Source organism: Anguilla rostrata, chromosome 4 (genome assembly GCF_018555375.3).
Source record: "Anguilla rostrata isolate EN2019 chromosome 4, ASM1855537v3, whole genome shotgun sequence".
Taxonomy (NCBI): domain Eukaryota; kingdom Metazoa; phylum Chordata; class Actinopteri; order Anguilliformes; family Anguillidae; genus Anguilla; species Anguilla rostrata.
The window spans coordinates 6507292-6519617 of record NC_057936.1 but is presented as its reverse complement, the minus strand read 5'-3'; the positions used below and the strand labels follow the sequence as shown (position 1 = coordinate 6519617).

The following is a 12326-nucleotide window of genomic DNA, read 5'->3' as shown; positions in this document are numbered from 1 at the left end:
TTAGCGCTAGCGTACGCTAGAGAAGCACCACAGAGCAAGAGCGCTTTAGCGCTAGCGTACGCTAGAGAAGCACCACAGAGCAAGAGCGCTTTAGTGCTAGCGTATGCTAGAGAAGCACCACAGAGCAAGAGCACTTTAGCGCTAGCGTACGCTAGAGAAGCACCACAGAGCAAGAGCGCTTTAGCGCTAGCGTACGCTAGAGAAGCACCACAGAGCAAGAGCGCTTTAGCGCTAGCGTACGCTAGAGAAGCACCACAGAGCAAGAGCGCTTTAGCGCATACACCAGAGTGTACTCCAGAGAAGCACCACAGAGCAAGAGCGCTTTAATGCTAGCGTATGCTAGAGAACCACCACAGAGCAAGAGCACTTTAATGCTAGCGTATGCTAGAGAACCACCACAGAGTAAGAGCACTTTAATGGAAACATACACCAGAGAAACGCTGCTGTTAATGCCTTTGTGACGGGTTGTCTAGACCTCGTACTACATATACCCTGCGTACATACACACGCAAAAACCAAAAACAGACACACACAAAAATACGGCTGGTTTGATTGTGTAAAATCCCTTCTATTGGTCCGTCTCTTCTTGCAAAATAAACCGTCGTGCTGTACGACCACAGCCACGTGCATATAATGTAGATGTTAGGTGTGTGTGTTATATTTTTTATATGTATAGGGATGTGAGATCTGCCGCTGAATGAGTCATCTTACACTTCGGCTGAAAGGACCGCGTGTCAGTGGCTTGTAGCGCAGGGTGTTAGCGGTGGTGTTCGGCTGTGCTTGTTGCCCGCCGACCGTTACCGTGACGCTGCTTCCGGTGTCCCGCAGGTCTACGCCTCCGCCTCCAGCGAGGAGTACTCCCGGGACGGCGCTGGGTACCCCGCCCCCAAGCCCGGCACCGTGTACCCCGGCTCCTTCTACATGCAGGGTGAGTACCGCGCCTGGATCTGAGCGGGACGTCCCGTCTGGGGGACTGAGACTGGGCATCCTGTCCCGTCCCCGTCTGGGGGACTGAGGCTGAGCATCCTGGGACGTCCCCGCCTGGGGTACTGAGGCTGTGCAGGACGTCCCGTCTGGGGGACTGAGGCTGAGCATCCTGGGACGTCCCCGTCTGGAGGACTGAGCCTGAGTGGGACGTCCCGTCTGGGGCACTGAATCTGAGCATCCCGTCCCCGTCTGGGGGACTGAGGTCCTCTGGTCCCAGTGCTGGATTTGGAATTTTTATTCAGAGTCGCGTGTTGAAATGAATTGGATTAAATGGACTAGTTAAATTAAAATGATTGTTCTTAATTTTGTTAATCTCTTCATTTTTCTGCTCACATTTTGCTTTACAGGTGATTTAGTGCATTTTTATTTGGCTAAAGAGAGGAAAAGATGTAAAAGAGAAGAGCCAAGTTCTGTATTGTGTATCTGAGGATTGCCTGTCGTGTTTTACAGTGAATTGGACTTCAGGCAGGTAGATGGGGGATAATAGGGTTCTAATTGAGTCTGACAGTTGGATTGGCGTTGTTGTGGGAGAAGCAGCTGCTGAATGAAGAACGGGCCGGATTGGGACTGTCGCTGAGTGATTTTCGGTCGCATTGGGCTCACCCTTCCTCCCCTTGTTGTGTTGCCAGAAGCCCTGCACCCCTCCCCAGACCCCTGGGGCCCCTCGGGGGCCCTGGGACAGCCGGGCTACTCGGCCATGCTGGGGAACTCCGCCCACATCAGCCAGCCCGGCCCCTTCACTGCCATCAACCCCCAGGACAGGATGGTGAGGACCGGCGTCTCCTTTTCCCCCCTTTTCGCACGCGTATTCCTCCCGAAAGACTGAACTGGGATCAGGCGTGCCCTGTCCATATCACAGCCTGATCCATTATGTATGGACCCTTTAAGGTGTGACATCACAAACATGCGATCGGAATGTTAGCTTTCTTAACTGAACATTCTAACGCTGATGTCACAATCGCTGCCGGTAACAGAAAGCAGCGGAGTTCTAGAACACCGACTTATAATTCTGATTGAAACATTCCAAAGAACATGTTCTTCAAAGGGCTATACGGGTAAAACTGATCCTGGGTCGGCTCTCTTGCATTGGGAATACGGGCTTAGGGCTCTTGAGCTGTTTATTCAAACCTGTTAGTTTGCATATTGGCAAAATGTACCATTTATAAAACCGTGAATGAATGGGAGTACGTGTGCATACGATGTCAGGTGCCTTAGAATTTGTAGAAACTGTCACTGTCTGTAATTTGCAGAATGCTGCTGCTATGCAGGTGCGGACATGGACAATTTCACAATTGTTGATTGATGTGAATCTTCCTTTTAAAACATTTAAAAAAAAAAAAAAAGTGTTTCTCGCTGCGTGCGGAGGCACTGTGTGTCTGCAGCTCACTCAGTGTGGCCCTTGGGCGGCCAGTTCAGTGGCTCTGACAGTAGCTCAGACATTTCAGGACTCGCAAGAATGATGTTGCTAATATTGAGTGTCTTGTTTTGTGCGCTTGCATGTGTGACTGCGGCCCCAGTTGCGGGCATGCGCTGTTCTGCGCATGCAGTAGCTGCAGCGGCTGCAGAATGCTTGTGCGCAGCTTTGTCCTGGCGCGCGTGTGTATAATCCAGCTCTTCTCTCTCTCTCTGCCCTTTTCCCAGAAACGCCAACCCCTTCCTCTGTCCCCGCAGAACTACCCCCTCCACGGCAGCGAGGTCAACGGCAGCCTGCCCGCCGGCTTCCACTCCGGCTCGGGGGGGTACGGCGTGTCCGGCCACACGCCGCCCGTCAACGGCACGGACGCCATCATGGGTACGGCAGAAACCCGCCGGCGCCCTGCCGCCATTTTATCTGAGGAAGGTCTGGTAGTCCGTGTGGCTCCCTCCTGTGTCTCTCATAGAGAGGTTAATTTGCCTTGCACGTGCCCAGTTCAGTCTGGAAGCGTTTGCTGAAGGTGCATTTCAGAAGTGGATGAAAATGGAAGGCGAGGTTGCAGAATAAGAGAGCTGGAGTTCAGATCTTTAAACTCTCTCCTTTCTCCCCCCCTTCCCCCCCCCCCCCCCCCCACCCCACAGCAAACCGAGGCTCCACGGCGGGGAGCTCAGGAGACGAGATCGGAAAGGCGTTAGCGTCGGTGAGTTTGCGCTAACGCTAACGCTTCCCCCAGTCACACTGCTGTTCTGCGCTATTACTACATCTATCCTGGAGTTTTCCTTCTTCATATCCTAACCTCGGCCATTATGAGCTAAAAAGTCTCTAGTCTCTAACTGACTATGTAATCTTAGGGTTGTAGCTAGGTAAGCTGTTTATCTTAGTTGACTTAGTTATTGCACTCGTGCCTACCCAGCTATTGCTCGTATTATTTGCATAGGCTGCTTTGTTGCTGTTTTTGTTTGTGTTGATCAGATTAACCTACAGGGGCCAAGTTTAACTATGCGGTTGTTCCCTGCACTTGGACCGGTGCTTCCCTCCAGGGTTTTCAACACACTTGTTCCTGGTTGTGGTTATACACTTTGTTGTACGTCGCTCTGGATAAGAGCGTCTGCCAAATGCCTGTAATGTAGTACGGGGGAAAAACTGACCCAGGATCAGCTCGCCTGCTCAGGAAGTACGAAAGCAGGTCGTGGTTCTCCGAGTTCGGCGTCTGCTTTCCTGTGTGCCAACTGTGCCCTCCTTCCCTGCAGATCTACCCATCGGACCACAACAGCAACAACTTCCCCTCCACCCCCTCCACTCCAGTGGGGTCCCCTCAGGGCATCGCAGGTATGGCGTGAGGGGGGGCAGGGTCGGTGGGGGCGAGGGGGGAGGGGGGTCTGTTCTATGCCAAGGGCAAGGTTTCGCGTGGGTCTGGTGTTAGGGCATCACAACCCTCAGGAGCTGCTGGGAAGGAGGTGCTGCTAGTGCTGTTTGATGTGAACCAACTGTGGTTCAACAGCACCACCTACTGTTCTGTGAGAGGAAATGCCTGTGTGCTCAAGTGTTTGTGTGAAGTATCAGAAGTCCTGTGTGAAATGTGTGCGGTGGCCAGGTTAGCTGTAGTAGTTAAACATGTGAAATTGCTCTAATTATCACAGCTCTGATGCTGGTATAACCTTCTTCTTTTTTTTAAATTTATTAATTTTTTTGCTCTTAAATTTGGCACCCGATGTGGGGTTGAGCATGTCGAAGTCCCGCCTCCAAATATGGAACGTCCAATCGCAAGCACGTTCATGCGTTAATGCGATTTGGGAGAGTTCAGACATGACGTGTAATCCTCATGGCTGTCTCTCTCTCTCTCTCTCTCTCCTCTCCCTCTCTTTTCTCCAGCAGCTGCATCCCAGTGGCCCAGGTCATCCGGTCCTGCCGGCCTTTCCCCCAGCTATGAGGGGGGGCTCCACGCACTGGTAAGCAGGCCTGGGTCTTGGGGTTTGGGAAGCTGTTAACCAGACCCTCAGAATGTATTGGATGGGTTTTTAAACACTCTCTGGAACACTTTCATTAGATTAATTGTCCACGTTTTACTAGACTGTCTTCTGCCAGTTGCCTTAGTTGTCTGTCTGTTACTGACGTCTTTCAGTTGTTTGTTGTTGTCTGTGTGCTTGTGTGTGTGTTGTGGTGGTGTGTGTGTGTGTGTGGCGTGTGTGTGTGCGTTGTGTGTGCGTGTGCACGTGTGTGTGGTGTGGTGTGTGTGTGTGGTGCTGTGTGTGTGTGTGTGTGTGTGTGTGTGCGTGTGTGCGTTGTGTGCTCGTGTGTGTGTGTGTGGGTGTGTGTGAACGTGCGCACGTGGTGTGTGTGTGTGCACGTCGTGTGTGTGTGGTGTGCGCTGTGGTGTTGTGTGCGTGTGTGCGTGTGTGTGTGTGTGTGTGTGTGTGTGTGTGTGTGTGTGTGTGTGTGCGCGTGTGTGCGCGTGTGTGCGCGTGTGTGTGTGTGTGTGTGTGCGTGTGTGTGTGTGTGTGTGTGTTCACGCCTGTCCATGCCCTCTGCAGCAGAACAAGATGGAGGACCGTCTGGAGGAGGCCATCCACGTGCTGCGCAGCCACGCGGGAATGGGCGGGGCTCACTCGGACATGCACAGCCTGCTGAGCGCGGCGTCCTCCGTGCACGGCCTGGGGGGGCTGGCGCAGGCCTTCACCAACGCCGGCCTCGCCCTGAGCAACCGCCACCCTGCCATGGTGAGACCCGGCGCCCCCCCCCCCAGACTGAGGTCTGCAGTGTCAGGCTGGTTTGGGCTGCGTTTCAGTACTTAAGGGATTCATTTATGTCTGACTGGCTGGAGAGTCATCACACCTCCTTTCCAAGGCCTTACTTGGTAATTGATTGAAAGGAAAGCACACAGACGCAGTACGTGCACACACACACACACACACACACAAATACACTCACACACACACACCCCACACACGCTGTGGCCCTCCTGGAATGTAGTTTGAGGTCCCTGCTTTAAACGGTCCCCTCTCTCTCTCCCTCACTCCCCCCCTCGCTCTCTCCTCTCCCTCTCCGCTCTCTTCTCTCTCTCCCTCTCCCTCCCTCTCTCTCTCTCTCTCTCTCTCTCCTCTCCCTCCCTCTCTCCCTCGTCTCTCTCTCTCTCTCCCTCTCTCTCTCCTCCTCTCTCCCTCTCCCCTCCCCCTCCTCTCTCCTCTCTCCCTCTCCTCTCTCTCTCTCTCTCTCTCCTCTCTCTCCTCTCTCTCTCTCTCTCTCTCTCTCTCTCCTCTCTCCCTCCCTCCCTCTCTCTCCCAGATGGGCAGTCACCACGAGGACTCCGCGGGTCTTCCCGCCAACAGCGCGCTGGCGCACGGGCACCACGCCTCGGTCCCCGCCCCGCCCGGCGGCCAGCCCGAAGGCTTCACCAGTGAGTACCGCCAACCCCGCCACCGCCACCAAACCCCGCCAGCTTCACCGCGGCGCAGCGGGAGGACACGCCTCAGCTCTGTTACTCGCGTTTAAAGGGAAACAGAGCGACCCCCTCTCTGGTGCGATGGTCAGGTCTGCGTCTAATACGTATTCGTTTTGGATTCAAATACTTTTCTACGCTTTACTGAGCTTGTCTGGTGTATTGGAACCAATGAAATGCTCTCAAACCCTGCCTTCTGGTCATTTTGGCAGGCTCAGTTACACCAGGCAAGATCAACAGAGCACAGAAAAGTATTTGAATCCAAAACAAATACGTATCTGACCCAGTTCTGGTGATGGTATTACTCCGCCTGCTTACAGTCCTCAGGTTTATTCCTGGTTCTGGAGATGGAGAGCATTAAACTTGAGTACTTCTATTAGAGATGTGCCATAGAGGCCTGCCACCTTATCTGTGTTTTATAGTTTTTTTATATCGGTCTTGTGTAAGTTTTTGTCCACAGTTTCTGATGCAGTAGTAGAAACGTTTGTAACAGTGTCTCTGGTGGGGTGGTGAACAGTCGGCATTGAGTCTGTCCGTAGTTGGCCCTCGTGGTCGTGCGTGTAGCAGAACTGCGCTGGCGAGGAGAAATCGTGTGAGCTGACCCTGTGTGTCCCCGCCCCCCCCGTGACTCCGCCCCCCCCAGGCCTGCCAACAGGAGGCCTTGCCCGCTCCACACACTCCAGCAGCTCGGACATCAAGAGGGAGGACAAGGAGGACGAGGAGAACTCCAACGCTGACAAGTCTGACGATGAGAAGAAGGACTCCAAAGCGTCTCGCAACCGATCAAGGTGCCTGCCCCCCCGGAAACCTACATTACCTGCACCCCCCCACCTCATGCTCAGTGTGTCCCCACCTCACAGCTTGCTTACAGACTTTAACAGAGTGTTGCAGTTTGTAGTCCTAAAACCTGGAAGTGAGTTAGCAATTTTTAGCCGTGGGGTTTCCATTTTTCCCAATTTTTTTTCCTCTCCCCGTTGGGGTCTTGATTTATGCAGAAAATGAGGCCTGTGGTTAGCACAAGCCTAAGAGTGTTTCACATTTTGTGCCGCAACGTGAATTTACACCCGTTATTATCTCAACTGTGAATTTTCAAGCCGTTCTGTGCTTCTAAAAAGTAAGTTGCTGACAAGTTGCTGTTGAAACTACAACAATGGTCGCTTTCTGCCAGCCACCTTTCACCTTTCCATGCTATCCCGCCTGCACGCGACAACTGCTGTTATTTTCCATATAGCAAATTGTCAGCAGTTTCTGTAATTAGTTGCTGAGTGTAATTCTCGTTCCTGAGGTGAAATGAAGAGCTAAATAAAACTTTATTGCATAAAAATAACAGTTTGTAATCGCGTGGTTGACACGCAAACGGCAGAATTTGTCACTTTAGCTGCTGATCTCCTGTTGCCTGTTGGAGGAGTTGCGAGTTTTGATTCCTGTTCCTTTGTCAGCAGTCAAGATGAAGACGAGGAGGACGACGAGGACCTTCCGCCGGAGGTGAAGATGGAGCGGGAGAAGGAGCGGCGGGTGGCCAACAACGCCCGCGAGCGGCTGCGGGTTCGAGACATCAACGAGGCCTTCAAGGAGCTGGGCCGCATGTGCCAGCTGCACCTGAGCAACGACAAGCCCCAGACCAAGCTGCTGATCCTGCACCAGGCCGTCAACGTCATCCTCAACCTGGAGCAGCAAGTGCGGGGTGAGGGGGAGGGGGGGAGCTGACCATACCCTGCACCCACAGCCGCTGTGTGCCCCCCCCCCCCTTTACCCTGCACCCACAGTCACTGTCCCCTTCCCCCCCGCTCTTACCCTGGGGGCACAGTCAGTGTGTGCCCCCACAGACATGCACATGTTTGCGTGTTATTGTGTATGCGCGTATATGTCGTATGTTACTTCTGTTTGTGCGTTTGTGTGCTGGTGCTAGCGGTTGATTGCGGATGACTACTTTACTATGTGCATGTTTGTGTGTGTGTGTGTGTGTGTGTGTGTGTGTGTGCGCGTGCATATAGACGTGTGTTAGCATGTGCGTTTACAAATTAGGAACAGTGTGCGCCCAACTGAGCACAGTACATATGCACTGGACTGACGTCCGCTCTCCCCCCTCCCCCCCAGAGCGTAACCTGAACCCCAAGGCCGCCTGTTTGAAGCGCCGGGAGGAGGAGAAGGTGTCCGGGGTGGTGGGGGACCCCCAGATGCAGCTCTCGGGGGGGCACCCGGGCCACGGAGGGGACGGCCATAACCCTGTCAGCCATATGTAACACCTGGGTGAGTCACGCAATCACCTGGCAACAGTCATCTTCTACGGGGCTAAAACCCTGAACCTCACACTCTCCGCACACACTGTGCAGTTATGAGGGAACATACTGGTGGTTACATTACATTACATTGCAGGCTTTTAGCAGACGCTCTTATCCAGAGCGACTTACACAGGATTTGTTTTACGTCGGATTTACATTGCATCCATTTACACAGCTGGATATATATACTGAAGCGACGCAGGTTAAGTAACTCGCTCAAGAATACAACGGCAGTGTATTTCGGTTACAAGCCCAGTTCCTTACCCCACTTAGGCTACACTGCCTCCCCGGCTGGGTTGTCAATCACAGAAATTGAGTACGGGTGTTTCCTTCATCGTGGGCGTCCATTTTGACTTGTACGCAGTGACAGTCGCGGACGTGGCTGGAGCTGCTTCTCATCTGGCTTCCGGTGCGGTGATTAACTTCTGCTGTCTGTCTCTCCGCAGATCCTGTGGAATTTCCTGGGCTCTTGGAAGATGTGGCCTTATATTTTTCTCCCATCATTCTTCTGTGTGTGTGTGTGTGTGTGTGTGTGTGTGCGCGCGCGTCTGTGTGTGCGTGTGTGTGTGTGGGTATGTGTGTGTACACACACACTGTCGTGTGTATGAGCGAGTGAATAAGCATGCGCGTTCACACGGAGCACACACACACGCACGCACGCACACCTGCCAAAACTGACACAGCCGATTGGCCGCACTCGTGACCATGACGACCAGCGTAAATGTGAAGACTTTCTGGTTTTTTTATATATACACACACACGTACGCGGTTCTGTAACCTTACAGAGCCTGACAGAGGCCTGCAGTGAACGGGCTTTTTTTTTTTTACACTGCCGAGAGTGTTTCTTGGAGGAAGAGAACCTGACAAACGACAAAATTCAAGGATTTGAAAAGGATTTGTGCCTAATTGTTACATGTTTTATATGAGACATTTAAACAAATTGCTTACATGTTTGGAACAAAATGTGTTTGGGAATGCTCATATGAACTTTTTTATTTTATTTTATTGTTTCGGTAGTGTCATTCCCTGGTGATAATGGTACAGTCTTACACGCAGCACAGAAACGTTATCAATGGTCAGGCAAGGTTCTGAACAGGATTCACCAATCCCAGTGTTTTTTTTGGGGGGGGGGGGGGGACTTCTCTCCCCCATCCTCTCCTGCGTGGGCCTGGTCTCTTCATCGTAAACTAAGGGGACACCTATCTGCCTGGACTTCTTACTTTCAGCACTGCTGAAGCAGATTTGAGGTTTTTTTTCTTTTTTTTTGTGAAAAGTTGTTCTTCCACTCCACAGACGGGATGATGTGGAGAGACTACAGTATTGTGCCCCCCCCCACACCCCCACACAGAATCAGGAAGGCGGGCCCCGCTGCTGGAGACTGCGGGACGCAGCGGAGAGGGGGGAGCGCTGTTTTAAAGTGCTCGCGCTGGGTCCGCCAGCACCGCCCCTGTCGCAGCCCGAGGAGGACGGAACACTTTGGGGCCGGAGGTGGCGGAGGCGGGGTTTCCATGGATACCAGCCGGCCTGTAATCAGAGCGCCCCCTCCCCTCGGGAAGAGGGAGGGGGGCAGGGGGTCTCGATCCAGGGGTCCCACGCGGGGGGGGGGCGCCTTCTCCGTGCCGAATCCTCGTGCCAGCGCTCCCGGCCCCCCCTGTGCTTTCCGAGGACACCGAACCCAAATGACTAAATTTGGAGGAGAGAAGGTTTTTTTTTCCTTCTTTTTTCTCGCAGTTTCAAGGTTCCTCAGAGAAGATTCGCTGAACTGTGCATCACAAAAAAACGGCCAACTGGGAATCCCCTCTGCCTTGGTCCCCCCCCACCCCACCACCACCCCACCCATCCACAGAAAATGCAGATCTTTATTTTATTTTTTCCAGAACCTTCCACGGAATCGCACGTCTGAATTTCGGGGCTCTCGCGGCCCCTCCGCCCGCCGCGAGGCAGCGTGTGGAACAGTGCTTCCCGCCGTCGTCCTGGCGTGCGCCACGCTGGGCCTTCCCTCCGCGTACGGGCACACCCGCCACGCGTCCGCGCGTCCTCACTCCCGAGACCAAGCCAGCCAGCAGTCCGGTCCATGTATGCGTTTAAAAAAACACGGAAAAAAAGTAGGGATGTTATTTTATGTAAGATGAGCAAAATTAAATATATATTTTTATTAGAATATCCATGTAGATTTTTAGATATTAAAAAAAAAAAAAAACCTAGTCCTGAGATTGAGTGTTGTAATGGGAGGGAAGGAAGCAGAGAATTGGATGAACTGGCTCTTGATGTGTTTTCAAACTGCCTCTTAATTGGACAGTCATTTCTTTTCTTAAGAAAGTGAAGAAGAAAAAAAAACCGTTCTGTTATGGATATGAGCTCACATTTACAAAGTCTCTGTTTGAAACGGCGTGAGATTTTCGGGAAGGGCAGGTGGGCTGAGTGTTTTAGGAAACCTGCCAGTTGTAAAAAAAAAAAAAAATACGATGTAAAGTTTTCAAACGAACTTTGGCGCTCGTTGGTGAAAGATGAACTGTCTCTTAAGGGCGACCCTGGACAGACGTGGGCAGTGGTTCGGCGACCCGTCTCTCGCACAGACATCGGAACATTGTGCATCGTGACGAAGTGGAAATCTCTCCCGTTTGGGTCCCCAGATTGTAATTTCCTTTAAAAGGGAAGGGGGGTGATGTCATAATAATCCATAATGGAAACTGTCTCGTTTTCCCAGGATCGTGTGTGTGTTTGCGCGCGCGCGTTCGGAACGCTGTGCTCGCATCTGTAATGGCAATATGTCCGCCGTGTGGCTGGAGTGACAGATGCCGAGTGACGGGCGAGACTGGAAAAAATCCTCCCGGTGGTAATTATGCAACTGTTTGAATGTACAGTTCAGAGAGAACGCTCTCATGTTCAGACTTGTTAACGGGGGGGCTCTCAGTGGTCATTGTATTGATTTCAGTTCGGTGTGGCAAGAGCTTATCTGTCGTCGTCGTCCCCCCCACCCCCCAATCCACCCCCCCCCCACCCTCGGTGAGGCTAACGACGTATCTCACCGCGGCTACTCTGCGTCCTGAGGCATTGTGGGTAAAAGGGAGAGGGCTGAACAAAAGGATGTATTGATACAGCAGTGTTCATTCCTCGTGGCCGTTTCTTGCTCGGTCTGAATGTCTGGCGTCCGCACAAGATGGCCGCCGCGCGGGAAGAAATGTGTGTCTTCATTTTATTGGTGGTGATATCGTGGAGAGCTCTCAAAAGTGTGCAAGTTGGTTTATATATATATATATACATATATATATACATATATATATTTTTTGTTGGGGAAAAAAAAAAAATCAATCATGTGGCCTTTTCATTCTCAAGACTTCAAATGTCATGTTGGGAAAGTGATACCTTACCAGTGCCTGAGCATTTTTTCAGTTAAACCTTTATTTCAGGTGTTTTTTTTTTTTTAAAACATAATGTCATATGTTGCGGAGATGTGCGGTACACCCAGTGTGTTTCTCTTTTTTTATTTAACGTGGCTTAATAAAAGGAAAAATAAATATAAGAAGGAATGGGGGGAATTGGATTTTTTCCTGTCCATCTATTGTAATGGAACATACAAAGTTTTTTTGGGGGGAAAAAAAGAGCAAAATGTTACTTGTTTTGTAGATCTTTATTTTTGTTTTGTTCTTTTTTTAATTGAACTGGATTCGACCATTTCTCCTGCCTACTTGCTTGGGTAGCGATTGGAGTATGTTTGTCAAGTCCTTGTTTTATGTCTTTTTATTTTTATTTTTAATTTTAATTTTATTTTGTTTTATTTTTTTTCCCCCTGCGTGTTCGATAGCCGCTCGACTGGTGTCGACAGCTGGTCAGTGCCGCTTACAACACGACTGGGTTCGGAGAGACGCCCGCTTCTGTCAGCGGTTCTGTGTTCCGACGGCCAGCGTTGCAGTCTGGGAAACGGAGTCCGGTGTCCACGGCTCGGATAAACACATATTTTAAACCTCTGAAGTGTTCCTCCTTCAGGATTTAGCTTCACTGTAATGGTAGATGCCCTAACACCCCCCCCCCCCCCCAAATCTCCTGGTTCAGCCCACATTCAGATTTCTTTTAGTCTCTTAACATGCTCTACAATATTTCGTTTTTCCTTGTCATCCTAACCCCCCACCCCATCTTAAGATTTTCGTTCATCAGCCAGCATGCTTGGTGTGGTTGCTGATTTGTAGGCGCATACAGTGCGGTGTCA

General features: G+C 51.5%; 1 protein-coding gene across 10 annotated transcripts in view; it reads left to right on the top strand.

Moving 5' to 3' along the window:
* Positions 1-12258, top strand: part of tcf3b (transcription factor 3b) — a 52267-nt gene extending 40009 nt beyond the window's left edge. For 2 of the 10 annotated variants that reach the window (XM_064330291.1, XM_064330292.1), the window contains exons 9-20: positions 829-928; positions 1617-1753; positions 2629-2779; positions 3043-3101; positions 3652-3730; positions 4274-4350; positions 4933-5118; positions 5684-5795; positions 6481-6625; positions 7277-7521; positions 7935-8087; positions 8566-12258. In XM_064330291.1, the coding sequence (XP_064186361.1) occupies positions 829-928; positions 1617-1753; positions 2629-2779; positions 3043-3101; positions 3652-3730; positions 4274-4350; positions 4933-5118; positions 5684-5795; positions 6481-6625; positions 7277-7521; positions 7935-8080 (1437 nt within the window). In that variant the 3' untranslated portion in view covers positions 8081-8087; positions 8566-12258. The remainder of the gene's footprint in view (positions 1-828; positions 929-1616; positions 1754-2628; positions 2780-3042; positions 3102-3651; positions 3731-4273; positions 4351-4932; positions 5119-5683; positions 5796-6480; positions 6626-7276; positions 7522-7934; positions 8088-8565) is intronic. The other 8 variants (XM_064330297.1, XM_064330299.1, XM_064330296.1 and 5 more) reach the window with 8 other exon arrangements.
* The last annotated feature ends 68 nt before the right edge of the window (positions 12259-12326 follow it).